The following is a 21407-nucleotide window of genomic DNA, read 5'->3' on the forward strand; positions in this document are numbered from 1 at the left end:
CGCGCAAGCAAAGTTCGCGGTTATTTGAAAATATTTATAAATACAATTATAAGTGTAATAATAAAAAAGGTTAAAAAAACTATAACTATTGGCAAATTAAATCAGAATATGTGAATAGAATAAGTAATAATAATATTTTATATGCATATTGAGACTCTTCCCATTTTCCTGCTTAATAGGACGGTTGTTTAAAAAAAATGTTGGTTGAGTATTATTAACAACTTAACTAATTATATTTATAGTTTTGACTTTATTATTTAATAGATATATGTGAATACACGGTTAATATATGAATACTGAACTTTTTACACTTTTAGTTATTTCATTTTGCCCATCAAATGTTGAGTATAGGCTGCCACAAGGTTCGCCATCTCTGCGTACACTTGATAGGGATGCTTGGGCAGCGCTGCGGCTTGGCAGTTAGCCTCGAATGCATAAGGTACGTCCAGTGGTGTCGGATGGAGCTCAGGGGCTGGCGGTGGTTGCTCGTGTGCCACCAGCGATAGGCAAATGTCGCCTACCTGCAATTGCTGGCACTTTAATTCGTAAAGCTCGAACGACAATTGCGGATTGCAGGAGGCCCAGCCCTGACCGTAGACAAACAGCGGATGGGCCGATGCCACCTCCATGTGAACCTGAAACATCAACTTTCATTAATGAACTCAACTCAATACCACTGCACTGAAATGCACCCACCTTCATATGCTGCGTATCATAGCTAAAGGTTATATTGTTGATATGCGTTGATGTTCTGTCAATTTTAACGACCGTCGCCTCCTTCAAGTCAAAGTGCTGGCTGCGCAGCGCCGACTGAATGAAGTCCTCGGTGCGTAGATCCTCCACGCGACGCAATACACCTGTTGACAGCTCGATGCAAGTGCCCCGTCGAAAGCAGGCGCTCGACTCCATGTTTGGATTGCTGCAATTGAATTGAATTTAACGATTAATTGTGATGCAAATTTCTTTAAATACAGCCCAATTGCTCTTCACATTTTGAATGGATGCTGCCTGATTTCCTGCTGCATGATGCGTAGACGTGACGACCTGTTCGCTTCAGTTGCGATTGAAGACTGTTCAGTTGAGAGCGGATTTTATGTCGCTTTTTGCCACTCAATTCATTCAATTGAATGTGGTGCTTTCCATGGGCTTTCCAGGAATGTCACCCACTCATGACCGTTGCCCATGCCACTGGTTACCTGACCCACCGCACCTACGCCATCTGACAAATAATCTGCTCGTAGCAACAGGTACGCGACAATGGGCACAGTTTTTCAATTTAACGCCGAGCACCGCCCGTGGTGCTACCTAGGTTTCCGCTTAACAGCCATTGTATTGGCTCGCTCAGCGGCAGTCGACAGCCGGCGCCGATTTGGCTGTTGCGCCAGGCGCCTTCTCTCACACCCGCGCACGCACACACACACACATACAAACACACTTACAAACAGCAAATGCGTTTTAACAAGAATGTACATACATATTTATTTGGTTTTGCGTTTTCTTTTGGTCGCTGAGGATTTGATTTGAGTAACGCGCCGCTTGCCAAAGCTCGGCCACTTCAAGTCCATGGCGCAGATATAGTAGCGTACATAGAAATAGAGCACACCCAAGCCGGAATACACAGAGGTGAGCAGCAGCGGCATGAATGGGAATAGCAAATGCAGGCCCAACAAACGACTGACAATATGCTCATAGATGGGAATGGTTATGAAGCCCAGAAAGTAGATCCATTCGAGTAGGTGAAAGTTTGGTTTGCACTTATACACGCGCTCAAGCTGGCCATACATCATGGCCATGTAGGTCATGTACAGGGAGTAGCGCGGCACAAGTAGATCGACCTCGAAGAGCAGGGGAAACAGCGAGTAGTACCCAGCGACGGCCAAGATGTATGCAAATCTGGCATCCCGACGATCCAGCAAGGCAAGCAGGCTGCATGTGTGAGAGGTTTTTAATTAAAGAGTTCCGTCAATTTCTAAGCTGCATTCTTCACACTCACCACAATGGTATCAGGCACATGAGTATGGCCTTCTCATGGACGTGCCAGCCAAACATGAACGAGGAGCAGGAGCAAAGTACCACGGCACGCAAAAACAGCAGCCTGGCATGTCTAGCAATTAAATGACTTTAGGTAATGAAGTAGTTATTGCATACAATACGTGCTTACTCTCTGCTACGCGTCATAAAGAGCTTAATCAGGATGGGCAGCATAAATAGGAATGTGAGCGCAAAGGTAATGGACGGTGTTATTGTGGGCAGTACTACGTGTTGCACCTCCTGCACCAGGCCGGAGCTGGTCGAGGTCGCCTCAGATTCGGTCGTGCGTTTCAAGGCAATCACAGCCACCTTATCGGCAGCATTATAGAGCGCCCAAATATTGGGCGCCCAGTAGGCATGGGTAAGTCCGCGCTTAAACGGAAACAGGCGCGACATCAACTGCGGCAATTGGTGCCAGAAGGGGCCAAAGGACAGCACGAATGGTACTAGGCCAACAGCAAGCAGCCTAAGCGTATTTTGACCAAAATTGCCCTGAGCCAGGCAATAAAATTTCAATAGATAAACGCCAAAGGCGGGCGCCATATAAAGGAATATATGCTTGAAGTTCAGCAGGACGGCGAATGCAAAGGCGCTCCAGAGATAGCGTTGTCTGAGCAGTGCACTTATGCTCAGTAGCAGTATGCCAAACAGGAATCCATTGTACTGAAAGTGTATGTGATCCACGAATATGAGGCCCACATTCAGGAAGAGTAGCATGCAGCCAGCTATGTGTTTCTGGGTGGCTGGCACAATGCCCAGGGCGGACATGCAGCAGCGTACGCCCAGCATATATATCAGATCCATGATAATCACCGAAATGCGCTGGAAATGCACCGTTCTCACCGAGGCATAATTCAAATTCTGTACGATCAGCATATTGGGATCAACATATTTGGCCACCTGTGAGAGCAGCCATTCAAAATAGGCAAAGAAGGGCGGATAGTCCAGGGTCCATTCGCTGGTCGCGTCCAAATACCATCGATTCAGCGGTAAACTGTGCGTTATGGCCAGCCAATTGCGATGCACCTCAAAATCAGTGGAATAGCTGAAATGACAATTTGATTGAATAGGTGGCAATGTCTCCACTTGCCGGCCGACCAGCCGGCCGGTAAATCTATAATATTGTTGTTACTCACTAAGCGGGCAGCAGCAGCACTTTAATTGCACAGCTTATGCCGACCAATTGCCAAAAGTAGCCCCTCATAATGTGCTTGCTGCTGGTGATATCAGCTGGCGAAGCAGCTAAAGCTTTTTGTTTTCTTATTTTTCAACAGCACGCACGTTATCGTTACTAGAGATGGCACTATTTAAAAATATCGGCTGTCATTTAAACGCCGGCTACTAGTGTGACCCACCCATCCATCTTGAGTATATATTTTGGTATTTTTTAGCGCCAATTGGTGGAACACTTGTAACGATTTGTTTACCACCGTGCACGGGCGGCACGTGTATTTAAAAATGGAAAACATTACCGAGGCTCTGTTTATCAGCACATTAAACAATGAGCGTGCATCCTGTTTCGTACAGGATCTGCGCACTGGCACCGACCTGATGCGTTACAAAGGCGGTGGCTCAATGCAGTCTCACAGCCTACAAATGCTCGAGGAGCACTTTGTTATTGCGGCAAACAGCGCAAAGCCCCTGCTGCATGTGTGGCCCATCAATAGCCAGGAACCGATGTCGAATGTACGATACGTTGTGCCAGGCAAGGTGAATGCATTGGCACTGACTCCAGACAGTGCCTTCCTAATAGCTGGCATACAGGAGACCATCTACGTTTGGCACCTCAACTCCGGCCGTCTGCTCAATACGCTGTCCAAGCATTACCAGCCCATCACCTGTATACGTTTTACGGACAATGGCGAGCACTTTGCCACTGCCGGCAAGGACGGTGCTGTGCTTGTCTGGAATCTTACACGTGCTGTTGCCCCCCTGGGCGGTGCCGACAGTGAAGAGAATGCACCCTTTTACAATTTCAATGATCACGGGCTGGCGGTCACCGATGTCCATATTGGACTTGGTGGCATTCGCGCCTTCATGTACACCGTCTCATTGGATCGCTGCTGCAAGGTGTACGATCTGAGCGATGGCACAATGCTATTGAGCGTCGTGTTTCCAGTTGCCCTGCACAGCGTCATTGTCAACAGGATGGAGACCAGCGTCTATGTGGGCACCAGTGAGGGTCAGATACTTATTTTCAGCATGGAAAAGGTGCCACGCATGAAGGTACCAAGCGAATCTTTAAAAGTGTTAACAATCAGTATCTTACCAACTGGTTTGTCTCGAATTCACAGGAATACCATCTCGAAGAGGAGGAAAGCCAAGCCTTTGTTGGACACACAGCCGGCACACCTATCACATGCTTGGCTCTAGCGGTGAATGGAAATCAGTTGATTTCTGGTGGTGAGGATAAACAAGTGTGCATCTGGGATGTTGGTAGCCGGCAGCTGGTAAAGAGCATATCTCAGCCCGGTGCCATTACAAATCTGCATGTCCGTCTCATCGGCAACGCCATGTTTCATCCAGGTCCTAAGGTGCATAAACCTTTTGCCGACAATCTCAAGCGAATGATCAGTCCGGATGATGATGATGAATGCATTGAGCTGCTCATCACAGAAGAGTATTCAAAAGCCCCAAAGTTTCCAGAGCCAAACTTTGACAAAAGCTATGATGGCATCGATGACAATGCTGACTTTAAGGTTGTGACCCTTCCAGACGACTACGAAGATGTGGTTAGCGAGACGGAGGCTGATGACGCGGAAAAAAAATCAGCCAATGATGCGGAAGATTCAACTGATGATGATGAAGAAATGCCCGATGCTGATGCAGCCCGCAATTCCAAGTCTATGCTCGCGGAGCTCGAGAAATTACGTGCGGAAAATGCACAACTCAAACTGGAAGCAAAACGCTTGATGGACTTAAAGATAAATAGCATTGCAGGCAATATACAAAGTGCGAAAACGTCAAAGAAGAACAAAAGAGCTCGCAAAAACTAGACCTACAAGATATTTTGGGTAACAATTATATTATGATGTGTGTTTTTTTTTTTAGAAACAATAAATGTGTAAAGAAACGAATTGCTATTCATAGCAAAAAGAAAAAAAAACGTGCAAACTGTGCATTTTAGTTTGCATTTGCGCTGGGTACATTCTTAGTATCCGGCTGTTCCACCATGTCATCGCCGTCGTCGTTTTCCTCTTCTGAGGAAGCATTGTCTTTATCCTGAGCCAGCTGACGTCGTATTTCGCGATTGGAGTCCAAAAGCTCGCGTAGCTGTGACAAAATGTCGTCGGTGCGCTGCTCCACAACATCCAAGGCACAGCTTAGAGCGTCTAGACTTTGGTTGACATCCTCCATCTCTGCAAATAGCAAACGGCGTCATTTATGAAAAATACACATATGCACACGAATTCATATGATATTACCTTGCAGATCGGCCTCCTGCACATTTGTGTTGCCCGACTCGCCGGAGGACGTCGGATCGTGGTTATTCCTCGGGGACATCGTTGCTGCTAAAACATGGCGTCAGCTGACATTTGCTTAATTGCGCGAACGAACACGAGCGTAGGCATAACTACAACAAGGGGGTTAATTTTGTTTCCTTACAATTTCATGATTACTAATTATAACAAAAAGCTGAAAAATATCTATAAAAAATAGTTTTGAAGTTTTTAAGAGGAAAAACTGGAAAGATCATTTGGGCCCCTTCTTGAACGTTAACTACGCCCATGTTTAGGGATGACTTACATTTCGATACACTTATCGATAATTTCGACAGCTTGAGCTAGTGCTGACTTTCAGCTGCAACACTAGTGCTTACATTTTACAGCACTGGCAGTCAGCCGGCGGCCATAATAATAATAAAAACATTCTGGTGATTGTTGCATAAAATTCATATTGAACATTTTTACCTGATACGTAAGTAAGTAAGTGATTGCGGCAAAGAAGCACGTTCGTATTGTCAATGAATGGTGGCATCGCAGTTGCGGAGACACGCGAAGAGTACAAATAACCTATGTGTGTTGGCTTTTTGTGCCAATTGAATTCCTTAGTTAATTTAATCTATAGTTAATCTAGGGTGATTTAAATGTCAATTGAGGCCGCTTAACTGCTTCATTTCGTTTTTATAAGTTTATATATATATATATATTTTTTTTATATAAGAATTTTAAATTACAAAAAAATTTGTATCACAATTAGTATTATTTTATTTTTGTCCATTTCATTTTAAATAGTATAATTGTTGATGGTAGAGCCCAATTGTTGCTACATTTCCATGTGTATGCTACATGTCACATTTCAGTTGCGTGTCCCTCGGGCCCAGTTCAGCGCTCAATGCGCACGATTTGGAATGCCTGCAAGTCAACGTCAGGTTTGCTTAAGAAACACATGCATGCGCATCTCGCTAAGACCACTTACGGCGTCTACAGTGGCGACCTTGGTAACCGTCCTGGCACTTGCACTCCTTGTTGCCCATGCAGCGGCCATTGCCGCACTTGCAGGTGGAGCGCTGTTTGCGTCCAATTTCGCAATGATTGCCGTGCAGCCCGTTCGGACAGCGGCACATATTGTTGCCAATGCAGCGGCCGCCATTCTTGCAGGGTATCACGCACTTGGCTGTTATATAAACAAAACAACAAAACATAAGCGTGCAGTTAGCATAGGTCAAATCAGTTCAAGGGGCACAACTCACAATATTCACAGTGCAGGCCGTAATATCCTTTTGAGCATTGGCATTTGTCCTTTTGTATGCATTTGCCGCCATTCCGGCACTTCTCTTTGCAAATACCTGACCCGTAACGCAACAAAACAAAAAAAACAGGTACACAAATTGATTATTATATATATTTGCCATATCCTTGCAGCTGCTTAGAACCGGACACTCAAAACACGCAACACCATGTACAGAAAGGCGTGTGCGTCGGGCATGCAACTAATTCGCAGATCAGTGCCCACAGTGCGTTGTCTTGCCACAAGTAGCAGCAGCAGCAGCCAAAATCAGGAGCAGCCGCAGCAACCGTCACCGGCGCTGCGTCCACGTGCCAATGCGATGACCGATGAGATCATACGCGTGGATCATGCTGGCGAGCTGGGCGCCGATCGTATCTATGCTGGCCAAATGGCCATATTGGGCAACGGTCCCATGGGCAAGACCATTGAGCATATGTGGGAGCAGGAGAAATGCCATCGCAAGCAATTCGAGCAGCTGATACAACAGCATCGCGTCCGGCCGACAATTATGACGCCAATTTGGAATGTGGCTGCCTTTGCGCTGGGCGCGGGCACTGCGCTGTTGGGCGAAAAGGCGGCCATGGCATGCACCGTTGCCGTTGAGACGGTCATTGTGGAGCACTACAACGATCAGTTGCGTCAAATTATGGAGTCACCCAATCCGGACAAGGTATTTATGTTGAATGTACCATCAACGATAGCTTTACAATTGACATTGCGCCTTTTTGCATTTTCTGGGACCAGGAACTGCTCGAGACAATAACAAAATTTCGTGACGAGGAACAGGAACATCATGACACGGGCATCGATTGCGGCGCCGAGCAGGCGCCCTTCTACAAGGCCATGACCGAGGTCATCAAGTTTGGCTGCAAAACGGCCATTGCCATATCCAAAAAGATCTAAACTCCAATTGAGGCACTATCAAATTGTTAGGTGTGTGCGTGCGTGTGTTTAGTTATAGAAGCATTAAGCATTAAAGATATGTATTTATACATATATACCTGTACATCTGTACATCTGTAACGGTACTTACCGCCCTCACACTGTGTGCCCTGATAGCCCTCGGGGCAGGTGCAAACCGACGGCGCCGTGCAATTGCCGCCGTTCAGACACTGCGGAAAACAGAAGGCCGTCTCACAATATTGGCCCGTATAGCCGACGTTGCACTTGCAGATATGATGCTCGTTGCAATACCCATTCTTGCCACATTTTAAACTGCATTCTGGATCGGGAGCTTAAGTTTTTTTAGTTTAGTTCGATTGGTTTTGTTTTGTGTGTTTGGTTTTGTTTGTTTTTTATGAAAGGGTTTGTGTGTGTGTGTGTGCAGAAAATTGAGTTGCAAATAAGCTTGACAACAGTTTGCGAATTATGAGCTGAAATTATGATCAATATACGTGTGCATGTACATGAATATGTGCACAGCAGAGCGAGCAGCACAGTTAGACATGGAGAGAACGAGAGAGCAGTAGAGCCAAGCGCTTTGCTGATGGCTTCCACATACCGTACATCAGATCGCAAACCGTTATACAGCTTGCATGTGATTCGGATCAAGTGGGGCACACCAATAAGCAGACAAAGAGAGTGTGAGAGCGAGAGAGAGAAATGTTGTTGTAGGCGTAAGCTTCTGTGTGTAAGAGCGAACAATTGATGTACGGATAGAGTATTGTGGGCGTAGATATTAGCGACAGTGATAAACATGTGCTTACGGCAGAAATTGCTTAAGATTCATGTAAAATGTTTTAATTTGAAAATATTGAACTTGATGTCAAATGTGAACGTTAAACAAGGTTTTAGTGTCGCTCTTAAGCGGTTTCTGCTGTAATTATTATTATTACTTTTATTTTTTAAATTTGATATAAAGCATTTAATTGACTTTTCATATACACTACCTTGCAAAGTTGTTAGTGAAGTAGGGTTGGAAGCGTCTATATCATACACACCTCTATGTGCGCATTCCTTTTTGAAGTTGAGACGTATGGGTGTGCCCAAAAGCGGTTCCTTATTGCGAGTCTGTATCTTTAGGCCCACATTGAATGATGCAGTGCCCGAGCTGTTTCCGGTGCAGGGCAGGAATATGCTAAAATCTAGCTTGGATAGATATCAAATGGGCCACATTGGTGCGCCGGCTACCATAACTGATTGACTCGTGATTGCACTTACTTTTCTGCTCCTGCGGTATGCGTCCGCTTTTCTTGATCGAGAGCGTTGGCGCCTTTAAAATGCTCTCGTCCATCGTTTGCAGTCGATCAAAATCATAGGAATACTTGCGTCTACCCGATTTCCATGTGAAATTCACATAGTTCACCTCGGACGGTATCACCAGATAGCTATAGAATGTCGTGTCGCGCATTTCGTTCGTCACACGACCGTTGTGTATGGCATAGATGCGATCCGAGTAGCCCTGCGGAAAGTAGAGCGCTGCGGGGCTTGTCAGTGGTGAGGGGCGTTAGTGGATCGGGAAATAACCGATTGAGCTGCGAACCGGTTGGCGTATTGATTTTGTGCCTTCATCGAATCGGTTTGGATAGCTAGCCAATTCAAAGTTGAACCGGTTCGAGTTTCAAGGCTAGATTTGCCTCAATGGGTCAAAGTGTCACCAAGTTCACGTACCGGTTCGGAGTTGAACCGCTTTAAGCTGCTTTGGAGCTGAACCGGCAAGCGTTTGAACCGGTTCAAATCTTAACCGTACTTTGTAATTTGCTTGAACCCGTTCGAACTACAGTTCTCTCTAAGTTAACACTTTGTGGAATTAGGTAGTCCATTGAGTAACTCTGAATGTAAGCCTATCAAACCGGTTCGTATCTAGGTATTGAACTGCAAACCGGTTCTAAGTTGCACAGTTTTAAACGTTTAATAACACTGAAGGTAGAGCCAAACGAACCGGTTCAAGGCAGCTCACTGAACCGGTACACAAGTTGAATGAATGGCCAAACTCACCGCTTAGCATCTTGAGCTGCTGCTCATTGATCCAGAGTGAGATGCCCTGCTCCTCCATGCGATTGTGGCGATTGTGATTGTTGTTGCCCTGCTGTTTCTTGCGCGGACCACGCCGGTGTCCATGGCCAGCGGCAATGCTGCTGTCGTTGTCCGCAAAGTTATCGATGACATCATCGCCATGGCTCTGGTTCTCCTCCGAGCTGGCCGATTCGCCTCGTCTATTGTTGTTGTTGTTTTTGTTATTGTTATTATTGTTGTTGTTGCGATTGTGATGCTGGCGACACTCGAGCTGGCCGATGCACAACAAGGTTTGCACAATTAGCACCACATAGAACCACTTGACAAAGCAACCAAATCCCTGCTGTGGCATATTTCTAATAACGAACAAAATGAGAAGCAAACAGATTTCAGCAGATCATCAATTAATAGACAAGCAGCCGGGCAAGCCCAGATCAGATTGAAGCTAAACAGAGACCCAGAGACCAGAGAGACCTCCTTCGAAATAAAAACTTCATCATCAATGATATTTGATTGTTTGCATTTCCATTTGCTTACTTTTCATGCCTCTTCATTAAGTGCCGCATTGGCAAATATTGGCTTAAGTATTCATCAAATACGCGGGCGCATTTAAACCTGATATCCGTGTCTGTATTTTTGCAATGTGGACACTTATTCGAATATCGTACGATTGAGCTATCCATCTGGATAGTTTATATAAACATCAGACTCAGGGCTTTCCATATGACAGCTGTGTCTTGTGGTTTCTCCTCCTGCCCCCCACCAATTGGAACAGCAAAGTCAACAGTTTACTTACAATAATACAAAATATCTATAGATTTATGTTTATGAATCCATTTAGTTATATGCATGCTAATCTATCTATCATCTATCTAAAAACTCTTCTTTTCAAAATCCTCGAGATGTCAGCAAATTTGTTCAAAAACTTTGTCTCTGATTAAATTTTGAACCGTTTTGGCAAATATTTGATTCATTTTCAATTCCTGCATGGAACTAGTTCTTTTTTTTTTTTTGTAACCCGACTAAGAATTTAGAACCCCAAAGCACAAACACCTTCTCAGCTTTGTCTTTAAATCGCTTGAAAGAGCGACTGGTTCAGAAATTTGAAAAGTTATAAATCTATAAATTACATTAAAGATAGACAGATAGAAGATATATAAGTTCTCGACTGTAAGGTAGAGATCCGAGTTTCACAGGAAGTTATTATAGATCGAAGATGGCTGCGCATGAATAATAATAATAATAACAATAATAATGACAATGATATTAATAATAATAATAATAATAATAATAATAATAATAATAATAATAATAATAATAATAATAATAATAATAATAATAATAATAATAATAATAATAATAATAATAATAATAATAATGATAATGATAATAATAATAATAATAATAATAATAATAATAATAATAATAATAATGACAATGATGACAATATTAATGATAATAATAACAATAATAATAATTATGATAATAATAAAAATAATAATAATAATAATAATAATAATAATAATAATAATGCTAATAATAATGACAAAAACAATAATGTTAATAATAACAATAATACAATAATAATAATAATAAGAATAATAATAAACTAAAGGTATGTTTTACTTTCAAGACAATGAAACACTTTTTAACACCTGGCATGAGCCAATTTTTGAATACATTTTATTAATTTTGCTGCCCATGGAGTTTGGCTAGGAGTTTTTTTTTTAGTTTTTCTATTCCCACGATAATCAGTTGAACAATGTAAAATAAGAGATGTGACATTTGAATACCCTTGCCACTCATTTGGCTCGAAAGATATCTTAAAAAAGGTAAAACAAATAAAAACTTCTTACGATCTTCATGAAATCTTAAGAGCTTCAATATGAGAGGTTAAAGTTAACATGACAAACTGCCCTCATTCCCCTTAAGAGGGGACTAATGGGCTCTGAGACTCCATGTTACATACATTTGCAGAAAACTATTATACCCGTTCTGTGCACAAATCTTCAATGGGTAGAGTGTATTAAAAACACAATGCGGACGCGATCATTAATGGACACAAGAGTCTGAGAGTCTGTGGGCCCGAGAGCCGCAGACCGAGTGCAGGTACAAAATCGTTAGCACTTGGCATGGTGTGAAGAGTTGACCAAGACAACAAGGGGCTAGTCATAGCGACAGACGACGCAGAAATTTAACATAACAGAGAAGAAAAACGATATATGCAGGCGAGCAAGTGAACGGGCCAGGCCAAGATAGACCTAACCGAGCCGGGCCGGGCCAGACAGACAGAGAGTCGGACAGGCAGCGGGTCCACTTGGCTGGCCGTTCGTCTGGGCATATATGAATGAGCGTAACGAGAGGCGAAGTGCAGGAAAACAAGTTGAGGTGTCTTAATAAGATCAAACATGGCGATTATGAGGAATTACTTGAAGATAATGACATGTGGCTTTTACACAAGGAATGACATTGCAATTGAGGTTATGTATGCGATGGCAATGCGAAATGTTGTGCTAGGCGGATGCAACAATTGAATGCAAATGCAAAAAAAAAAACAGTTATCAATTAAATACGCTTTGTTTTATATTAATTAAGGCCAAGTTGAATTGATTTTAAATGCGCTTCTGCAGGGCAAAACGAATTTTGAATTTGAGGTTAGGTTTTCGGCAAAGTTGAGCATTTTTTGATTTTATCATCTGCTTAAGCTTCAATTAGGCTTAATTTGCGCTTTAATTGAACATCTTGAGTCTTATGGGCTGATTATTAGCTGGACCAGCTAATTGGTTCTGCGTCTGAATTATTAAGAACAAATTGCTGGGAACGGAAGTGCTGGGATTTTAATTTACGCATATTTTGAAAAAAGATTGAATAAAAAAAAATAAACAACGCAATTGCGGCTTGTTTTAGTCATAAAAATATACCGTATTATTTGTTTTGACTTTTTCATTCGAATTCTATTTGTATTAATGTTCAAATGATAAGCGCTTCACATAAAGCGATTATTAAGTCGTAGGGTACAAGTGCACAAACATAAAACGAGACCTCACAAGCCTCACAAAAAAAGCATGGCAGAGTCACATGCTTCGCTTACACTGGGCATAATAACATTTACCAGATTACAACTAAAACGTGGCTATATGCAGACATGCACAATGTCATAAATATAGAATACATTTATTTAGTATTCGAACTATATAACTGAAATTTCATAATGAATCTGGCTTAAATTGATTAATTGCTGAGGCGCAGCCAGCTTAATAAGCTGCTATGCAACAGCTTATTAAGTTGGCTGCGCCTCAAATTGCATGGCTTTTACTTTGTAAGTGTTGAACAATGCGTGAGAATGCAATCAAAAATGGTCGCTCGCTCTTTTAAGAAATGATTTCAATGTATGCAAAATATTCTCATTATCAAGCACAAATAATAATATTACAATAATTCTATGATGAGATTTAAACAAGACAATCAAAACTCTAAAATAACTGTTTTTTACAATTCAAGATTAATGCATGCAATTTTAGGTTTAAAATCTGAAAGTTCCTACTTAACGAGTTGTATCTATGACTAAACTTTAAACTCTAGTTACATTTTTGTTGTTCTTTTAAGCCAAATGCCTAACTTTAACAGATTTAAATATATAATAACTATAATCTATATTCTACTGAAGTTCTATTCCATAAGGTATGCAACATTCGTTGACAACTTTTTGTTAGCCAGTGTAGCTTATACTAATTGTAATAAGCCTGATGAAATTTGAAACGAACTTCACACAATTCTAATCTATTTAAAAATGCCATAAGATCAGATCACAACAGATCATATAATATATAAATACATACATATATGCGCGAGCAGATCTCACGTGTTGGAGAATGGAGACGTTTGACAAAATGAAGATATGAACGGACAAATGCCTAGACAAATACATCTATACATAATTGCATTGACAGCGACAACGGACTGAAACGGGCCGATTAACATTTTAGCGTGAAACCGAAGACGGCGACAACAACAACAACAACAACAACAACAACAGCAGCAGCAACAATTTGTTAGCTTTTTACGATTATTGCCTTTCTCACACCTTATTACCAAGAAAATAAAGAAGCAGCAACAACAACAACAACGACAAATAGGCGACAATGAAATGTGAAAATAAAAAAAAAAACACATTCAGTGAGAACAAGAAGCTGACCAGGCTGAGAGCACGGATGCCAAGACAAGTTCGGCCTGGCTACGCTCCAGAGCAAGAACAGACCGAGAGCTCTGGAAATTGCAGTATACATATGCATACATACATATATGTGCATGTATACATGTGCATGCATAGACATGCGCATGTGTGCATGTCTTTTAAAGAGAAGGGCGACTAACCTGGGCACACTCGAAGTCGGGCAGTTTGTTAAGAGGCGATCATAAACAATCTTACACAATATAAATGACAACAACAAACAGCAGAAGAGGACAGACACACAGACACACACACACAGACACACACAGACGCACACACGTACGGACGGACGGGCACACTGCTGCTGCTGCTGCAGAAGAAGCAGAACAAATTGTTGCCAAAAGGAGTCGACAGACGTTAACTGAATGTGAACTGAACTAAACAATGCCAAAAGGCTGGCCGGGCTAAAATGCGCCTCGAGGCACAACAGGCAATCGGGCCCAATTCACTGGCTACCGATTAAAGCGATGCCAACAACAACAACAACAACAAGAAGCAGAAGAAGAAGCAGAAGAAGAGTGACCAACACTTGCAGCAGTGTTTGCCTAATGAACACACAGCAAAAGCAACAACAACACCAACTTGACATGAGAGCACGAAAAACACCTTCAGCAAATACTCGCGAACGGGCAGTCTGCAATTGGGGCATATGCGACTATTGTATGCACTGCACTGTTAGCTGTTTTTAGCCATGTCTGACTGGGCGTATTTACATAATAGTTTTCGCAGTTAATGTAGATAATAGATAAACAAAACGCTCTACACGAAACTTGGCATATTGGTTTTCTGCTTTATGTTGCTTATGGTACTCTACATTTTGAATAGATTGCTACAAAATCGTATTGGAATTATCCATCAATGTAAAACAATTCATTTTCTTATGGTTATTACAAGGAATTCAAGCTTCAAATCAGACCAAATTCTTTTAAATAAGCAACTTTTGAAAAAACTTTATCTAACTTTCGGATATTCGAATTTTTCTATATAAAGCTTCTTTTTTGTTTTCTGCTTACAAGAAAAGCCACATTATTTGTTATACTTATTCATTTATATATCTCTATATAAAGTATGATATATCTATTTTTGTTTGGCAAAAAGGAAGTATTGGAATTACCTCTGAACCAAAAATACTCTAACTTGCAAGAGACTATATTTTCTGGAAAACAAATAATCCTGTTTTAAAAATCAGTGAATCGATGCTAGTTTCTTAGCAAGGCTGCAAGCTGGTTCAAAAAAGGAAACACTTAACCAAACTCAAGGCATAATTGGGTTTCAGCCATTGGATTTATCTTAACCATATTTGGTAGGACACAAATCAAATGTAGCCCGCAAATTCTATTTGAAAATATCATTAGCTTGCAATATTTTCATAAGAACGGGCAATTTTTAACTAAACATTTAAATGTTATATTAAAATGTTGTAAATATATGTCAAACTGAGATTTAAACCAGCAAGGATGTGTAAAATCGGATTGTGAATCAAATGTACATTTTGAATACCTTTGGCCATGTGCCCGAAGCCATGAAGATACAGGCCAAGACTCACACAAACACAAACACATAAGCACACACACACACGCACACGCACACAGACACAGATAGCAACAACGACTGTCTCCAAGTGGGCTCAAGTACCGCTGCCAGCGTCGCTGTCAGCGTCGGCGTCGCAGCTTGCGCCCAGTGCACACTGTCAAGTAGCCAGCGCGAGACAAGCAGGCTGGCCAAGACAAAACGACAGACGCTGCGGGACGGTGCGGGACGTGCTTGTACGAACTGGCTGCTGAGGGTGCGAAAGGGTAGGGGCAGAGGGGCGGGGGGCGACATGTTGTTCAATCGGACAGACGTGCAGACGCGCAGCAGCAGCAGCAGAAGCTGCTTCACAGAAACAGAACTCTGTATTCTGATTTTGCGCCTGTGTGCAGGCACCGTTGCTGTATGTGTGCGTATGTGTGTGTGTGTTGTATACGATCCTGATCGAGAGTTTTGCACACCATTCCATTTGTTTGTCGTAGTTGCTCACGGCTCACGGGAAGCATTCAAGTGGCCCGGCCGGCCGGCCGGCTGCCTGGCTGGCTGGCTGGCCTACCAACAAGCCAAGGTGTCAGCGATGCCAGCAGCGGCAGCGGCAGCGGCACCGGTTCCATGCGTCGCCACTGGGGGCAGGCAGCAACAGCACAGTTCGAAGGCGTCTGTTTGTGCCTACATTGGACAATGACTTTCACGCTTTTCAAGCGCGCCAAAAAGCAAACAACAACAACAACAACAACAACAGCAGCAGCAAGTAAATGCATATAAATACATGCACATACATACACACATCTGTATGTATGTATGTATTTATATACAGCAAGTACAGGCGGCCCAACTGGCGGCTATTCATAAGACAAAAAATTACAACACACACACGCACACATTTACATTAAAAGGCCATCGAAAGGCTAAGTCGAATTTAATACACTGCGCCGCACCTTAAGTCAAAACCAAAATCGCAAATAAACTTTAAATATTTATAAGCAAAGCTTTCATTGAAAATTGTTAAGGCATCAAAAGCAAAAGCTCACGATTGAAGTTGAATTTTCGCCATCAATTTGTTGCACTAGTTGCACCAGTTTTGTTCAGTGTATTTGCATGTACTTATGCTGTGAGGATCACTTAGTTCAAGCTCAGCTGATTATTGAAGCTGCGCTTGAAAGCTTTACTTGCTTACTCCCTTGCTCTCACGCACGCACGCACGCACGCATCAATTACCGCTCAGGGTCACAAGCGAAAAAAAAAACAACAAAAATAAAGAAAAAGGGTTCGAATCGAGGCATTACGTAATTTATCGACAAATCGGTTGTTAGCCGGCTTCGCCTTTGTCGCACTTTCAGTTTTGTTGTTGTTTTTGGCATTCAATTTGCAGGGAAGCTGCAACATGCACATCACCATCAGCATCATAATCATTATCATCGTTCATAATCGTAATCATCATGATCGTTCGTTAAAATCGTTGGACAGGCAATCAAGTAAATGACGGGGACAGGCGCAACATTAATTGAACGATCGTGTTGGGCAATGATTGAAATCGATTGATATTTAACCGTTGCGAGCGGGCAACAGTGTTGCAAATTGTTTGTTGTTCTTGTTGTTGTTCGTCTTGTTGAATATAAAGCCATTTTTGGCGCTATAAAATATTTTTTTGGCGCTCACAATTCACTTCCTTTTTTTTTCTTTTTGTATTCAGATAATTATTTGCAATGCGTATTTTTGGCGAATTTAAGTTTTACTTTAGCTTCGCTTAGCTTCAAGCGTTTAAACCAAAAACAGTCAAATTTTATGAATTTCACACGCACACACGAGCATACAAATAAAATGTAATTATTTCTATTTATTTACATTGGCTTAAACCATTAATGTAACAGCAACAAAAATTATTTTAGTTTTGCAAATTCGTTTGCAGAGGACTACGAGTAGTACCGTTCGAAACCGTTGACGAGTATTAACTTTTTGTTGATGTATTGCTGTACAGTGTGGCCGGTGCCAGCGAATGGCCAAAAACGACAAAATACTAAATGCAATTAAGCAGCTGTATGCACATGTATATACTAAAACTCTGTTAGTTAGCAGAACATTTTGAGTTTTACTTGAACGAAATTTAACTTTAATGTTAAAGTAACGGCTTTTGTTTTAACATGAATCGGATTATAACATGGCCACAGTTCAAATCGGCAAATATTTGAAAAAAATTTATTTTTCCTGATTTAGTTTAACTGATGTTCAAGACAAGTTGGCTAATTTACTAGAATTGGTATTATTTGATTTTTTAACATTCAAATTCCAAAATTACCTTTCTAGATTTAAGAGTTAAGATTTACTCAAATTAAGAAATGAGAATACTTAAAAAAAAAAAAATATGTGTATTAAGTTAAGTTTAGCTTACTCATCAAGTTTTATGCACTTTTTTTTTAACTTTTTTTTTTGTTTGTTTAATTTCGTTTTAATATCTTTAAAGTTGGTAGTTTCTCATTTAGTTGGGTTTACAATAGATTACAATTACATTTACAATACATACATAATAAAAATGTGAATTATTAAAAACTGGTAACTGATGTTATGAAATATACATCAAAAATCGTTATAATAGGCACATATAAAGCAATGACTAAATCAGAGATACATATACACATATATATATATATATATATATTTAGAATGCACAATGCTGGGCATACGCATATGTACGCATTTATATAGCAGACGTCGGTGCACATGCATACATACATGCACACACACACACACACATACATATATATATATATATATGTTTACGCTTTTTGACAAGTTAACCATTTTAACGGAATTTAATCGCTGTGTATATAAATATTTAGTTGGCTTTACGCATAAAAAGCAATTTCAAATTTTCTTTTTTTTTTTTTTGTAACTTTTCAAGTTGTTTCGATTTCTAATTGAGTGTGTGTGTGTGTGTGTGTGGACTAGTCGGTGGGGTTGTAATAATCGCTGCTGGGATAGCTGTCGATGCCGACCCCGACATCTCCTGCTCCGGCGACAGATCCTTGCTAACGGACATTATGCTGCAGGCAAACATGAAAATAAACATAAACATTGAGTTCTGTTACTGCAACGCCAATCTCGAGCACTCACTTCATGGTCTGACTATGCGACATGTTGCGGCTGATGTTGTACGCGTGCATTGTATGCCGATGCTGCTCCACAGAGTGCGAATTCGCCGAGCAGATCTCCATGTAGGCCAGAACTGTTGGTTGTGTGCAAGTGGCCGGGGCGAGAGCGAATAAGAAAGAAAAGAAAAACAATTTTAATGCACCTGTCACAACAAGCCAAACCAAAACAAGCGCACAGCGAACAGCGCGCCAGCTGACAACAGTTCCAATCAGTGACTGGGGGGGATTTGCGCTCCATTTGGCGTCATGTGCCATATCGAAACGGGGCTAGAGATGGGCGCAATGCGTTTTATATTGGCTCCGATTGCTATTCAAGGGGCACAACCTTTAACAAGGTTCGAACCCAAGTCTCACTTTACACATACATATGTACATAAGTAATCAGGTACGCGAACAGAACTTTTGTCTCTCCTAAAACCAAATATTTAAACCTAAGAAAATAACATGCTTGTTAATTTACAATGAACCAAATACCAAGAAAGTTACAACATTTCGTTCAATTACAATATTTAAATATCATAGCATGGGGGGAGTTCACGAATCGAACCGTCTGCAACTCTTTTCAGAGTTCTAACTTGACGCTCGTTGAAATTGATACGATTTGCGCCCATCTCTGTGCGCTGCCCCGGCATCGAATCCAAAGCCGGAACTGCGAATATGCAACAGGTAAGCGCGCAACAACAAACAACATAAACACATAAACAATAACAAAATCAATTAAAGCCAGGGCAAACGGGAACCAAAGAGGAACTAGTTCCACGGCGAAGGCGCAACACAACAGCAACAGCGTTAGGTAGCGTAACGAATACTGTATACCCTTTCCATTTATGTGAAGTGAAACATTTTATTATATACGAAATATATACGAAAATATTTGCAGAAATATTTATGAAAAATATAAAGTGAAAAACTCTTGGGGAATAGCCTTAATAACAGAAAAATCTATAAAATCTTAAGTCAATTTCACGCGTTTCTGTGGAATCCAACCTGTGGATTGTGGATCTGTGGAATTCGAACCAAACCAAATATGTATATATATATATATCTTTTTTGATTGGAAAGGATATGCAACAGATTCGTAGCGAAACAAAGGCAAACAAACAAGTTGAACAGAAACATATATGTATATAGAAGAAGGAGGAAGCAGAAGAAGAAGAAGGAAAAAACAAACGAAAAAGGAGGCGAACAGCTGCAGAGCAGCTAGACTTACCCGAGAATGCGACACTTTGAAAATCTAGATGTTGATTGGAACGATAATTTAGTTGGGTTAGAGTTTTGCGTACAACAATTTGGCAAGGTTTTTTTTCGTATTGCTCAACATTGGCAATATTACGAGTGCTATAAATAAAAGTTTTGCTACAAATTCTTAACTGCCTAACTACAAAAACAAATATACATATATAAAATATATATATGGATTTGTTGCTGATTGTTAATGTTGGTAGACTGATTGATTGATTGACTGATAGACTGATTGTTGTCGTTGTTGTTGTTGTTGTTGTTGTTGTTGTGGTTGCCTGATTGTTGTTGTACGGCTGCCTGTTGCCAGTTGTTGATGCTGTCGTTCGTCTGGGCAGGGGGGCAGGAGGGCTGCGTGTTTGTGTCTGTTCTCTTTACTTTTCATTTTGTTTTTCTGTTTTTTTGTTTTTGTTGTGGGCAGGAGCCAAGAAATGTGTTTTGTGTGTAGCGTGTCCTTGTTGTGAATGGATGCGAAACAACAAAGCAAAACAAAACGCAAAACGCAAAAAAGAAGTGCAACAGAAAGTCATAAGACTGAAGAAATTGTGTTTACACAGGTGTGTGTGTGTGCGCGCGTTAGGCATTTAAGCGTATCACAGTTGGCACACACACACACACACGCACACACATTCACCGACAAGTAAAGCTAGCCATAAAAAATAAAACAGTTGAAAACTCACCGCTTGGCATTGCCTGTGGCGACACCTAGCGGTTAAGTTTGGCAAACAAATGAAATACATGCAAATTGTTACACATACAAACACACACGCACATACATGTATACACAAAAGCAGTTTATCAAAAAAAAATAGAGAGAAAATACAAAAAAAAAAAACAAATACAAATAAAATAATAATAGGAACCAAATGTAAATATATAAGTATGTGCGCATTTGGCAATCTGTGCTTACTGTGCTTCTTATTCCTCGGCAGCGGCGGCGGCTTCTCCAAATGCCTGTGGTGCAGCTGCGTCGACGAAGAATGATGCTGATGATGTGGCGACAATTGACGCATCTCTGGCATTTCGCTGCAATACAAGCAGAAAACAAGCAAAATAGAAAACAATTCAAATACAATAGAAAATAAAGTATTCAATTGCAAAGTGCTCTCATTGTTCTGTGCAAAATCATGCTATCAACGCCATACACAAACTGGCTAACTGTTCCCACTTTGCTCGGCTGGCGTTGCCACACAATATATATATAAGTGGCCTACACGTACAAAATGCAATCGTCCAGCATATCCATGGCCGCATCAAACAGTGACAATGTTGTACGCTGCTGCGTCTTGGGTGGCAACGCCGGCGCCAGCTCCGGCGACGGGCAATTGCTGCCCAGCGCCAGCAACTGTTCACTGTTAAGAAATTTAAATGAAAATAAAATTAAATTTCCCATAGACAAAATATTTGGGGAGCTTCAATAAACCATATTATTATTATATTTCTTTTTGACAAAACTTGTCCGGATTTTAAACAAATTTCTTTTTAAAGGAAAAATACATTTATTTTGTAGCTATTTTTTTTTTCTTATAAATAAATGTATA

General features: G+C 41.2%; 7 protein-coding genes across 14 annotated transcripts; 2 read left to right on the forward strand and 5 right to left on the reverse strand.

The window, feature by feature from the left end:
* Positions 1-258: 258 nt before the first annotated feature.
* On the reverse strand, positions 259-1338 carry LOC115767369 (ataxin-1-like). The gene is made up of 3 exons (XM_030711628.1): positions 991-1338; positions 697-919; positions 259-635 (listed from the first exon to the last, which is right to left on the reverse strand). Exons 1-3 carry the CDS (start codon positions 1023-1025, stop codon positions 318-320), a joined length of 576 nt encoding a protein of 191 aa, XP_030567488.1. The 5' UTR covers positions 1026-1338; the 3' UTR covers positions 259-317.
* Positions 1339-1455: 117 nt separating this feature from the next.
* On the reverse strand, positions 1456-3313 carry LOC115767343 (probable dolichyl pyrophosphate Glc1Man9GlcNAc2 alpha-1,3-glucosyltransferase). The gene is made up of 4 exons (XM_030711594.1): positions 3168-3313; positions 2162-3076; positions 1994-2104; positions 1456-1926 (listed from the first exon to the last, which is right to left on the reverse strand). Exons 1-4 carry the CDS (start codon positions 3233-3235, stop codon positions 1479-1481), a joined length of 1542 nt encoding a protein of 513 aa, XP_030567454.1. The 5' UTR covers positions 3236-3313; the 3' UTR covers positions 1456-1478.
* Positions 3314-3455: 142 nt separating this feature from the next.
* LOC115767329 (WD repeat-containing protein 18) lies at positions 3456-5051 on the forward strand. Its single transcript, XM_030711574.1, has 2 exons — positions 3456-4257; positions 4326-5051. Exons 1-2 carry the CDS (start codon positions 3490-3492, stop codon positions 5025-5027), a joined length of 1470 nt encoding a protein of 489 aa, XP_030567434.1. The 5' UTR covers positions 3456-3489; the 3' UTR covers positions 5028-5051.
* Positions 5052-5065: 14 nt separating this feature from the next.
* LOC115767332 (UPF0184 protein CG14818) lies at positions 5066-5606 on the reverse strand. Its single transcript, XM_030711584.1, has 2 exons — positions 5457-5606; positions 5066-5390 (listed from the first exon to the last, which is right to left on the reverse strand). Exons 1-2 carry the CDS (start codon positions 5533-5535, stop codon positions 5155-5157), a joined length of 315 nt encoding a protein of 104 aa, XP_030567444.1. The 5' UTR covers positions 5536-5606; the 3' UTR covers positions 5066-5154.
* A 253-nt stretch (positions 5607-5859) lies between these two features.
* On the forward strand, positions 5860-7769 carry LOC115767331 (5-demethoxyubiquinone hydroxylase, mitochondrial). Of its 3 annotated transcripts, none has more exons than XM_030711583.1 (3): positions 5860-5949; positions 6897-7432; positions 7507-7769. In XM_030711583.1, the coding sequence occupies exons 2-3, from the start codon at positions 6932-6934 to the stop codon at positions 7663-7665; spliced, it is 660 nt and encodes a 219-aa protein (XP_030567443.1). In that variant the 5' UTR covers positions 5860-5949; positions 6897-6931; the 3' UTR covers positions 7666-7769. The 3 variants fall into 3 exon arrangements, with proteins under 3 accessions (XP_030567443.1, XP_030567440.1, XP_030567441.1); XM_030711580.1 differs by having other exon boundaries at positions 5865-5953; XM_030711581.1 differs by having other exon boundaries at positions 5873-5957.
* On the reverse strand, positions 6304-17415 carry LOC115767330 (protein shifted). Of its 5 annotated transcripts, none has more exons than XM_030711579.1 (8): positions 17324-17415; positions 9700-10073; positions 8923-9180; positions 8703-8846; positions 7796-7984; positions 6725-6820; positions 6451-6648; positions 6304-6386 (listed from the first exon to the last, which is right to left on the reverse strand). In XM_030711579.1, exons 2-8 carry the CDS (start codon positions 10067-10069, stop codon positions 6364-6366), a joined length of 1278 nt encoding a protein of 425 aa, XP_030567439.1. In that variant the 5' UTR covers positions 10070-10073; positions 17324-17415; the 3' UTR covers positions 6304-6363. The 5 variants fall into 5 exon arrangements, with proteins under 5 accessions (XP_030567439.1, XP_030567438.1, XP_030567437.1 ...); XM_030711578.1 differs by having other exon boundaries at positions 7796-7996; XM_030711577.1 differs by having other exon boundaries at positions 8652-8846.
* A 470-nt stretch (positions 17416-17885) lies between these two features.
* On the reverse strand, positions 17886-21289 carry LOC115767407 (guanine nucleotide-releasing factor 2-like). Of its 2 annotated transcripts, XM_030711681.1 has the most exons (5): positions 21087-21289; positions 20777-20892; positions 19838-19861; positions 18590-18701; positions 17886-18519 (listed from the first exon to the last, which is right to left on the reverse strand). In XM_030711681.1, exons 1-5 carry the CDS (start codon positions 21257-21259, stop codon positions 18390-18392), a joined length of 555 nt encoding a protein of 184 aa, XP_030567541.1. In that variant the 5' UTR covers positions 21260-21289; the 3' UTR covers positions 17886-18389. The 2 variants fall into 2 exon arrangements, with proteins under 2 accessions (XP_030567541.1, XP_030567542.1); XM_030711682.1 differs by lacking the exon at positions 19838-19861 and having other exon boundaries at positions 21087-21278.
* Positions 21290-21407: the final 118 nt, after the last annotated feature.

This window comes from Drosophila novamexicana, unplaced genomic scaffold (genome assembly GCF_003285875.2).
Source record: "Drosophila novamexicana strain 15010-1031.04,08,12 unplaced genomic scaffold, DnovRS2.1 tig00001385-arrow-arrow-pilon, whole genome shotgun sequence".
In the NCBI taxonomy this organism is placed as follows: Eukaryota; Metazoa; Arthropoda; class Insecta; order Diptera; family Drosophilidae; genus Drosophila; species Drosophila novamexicana.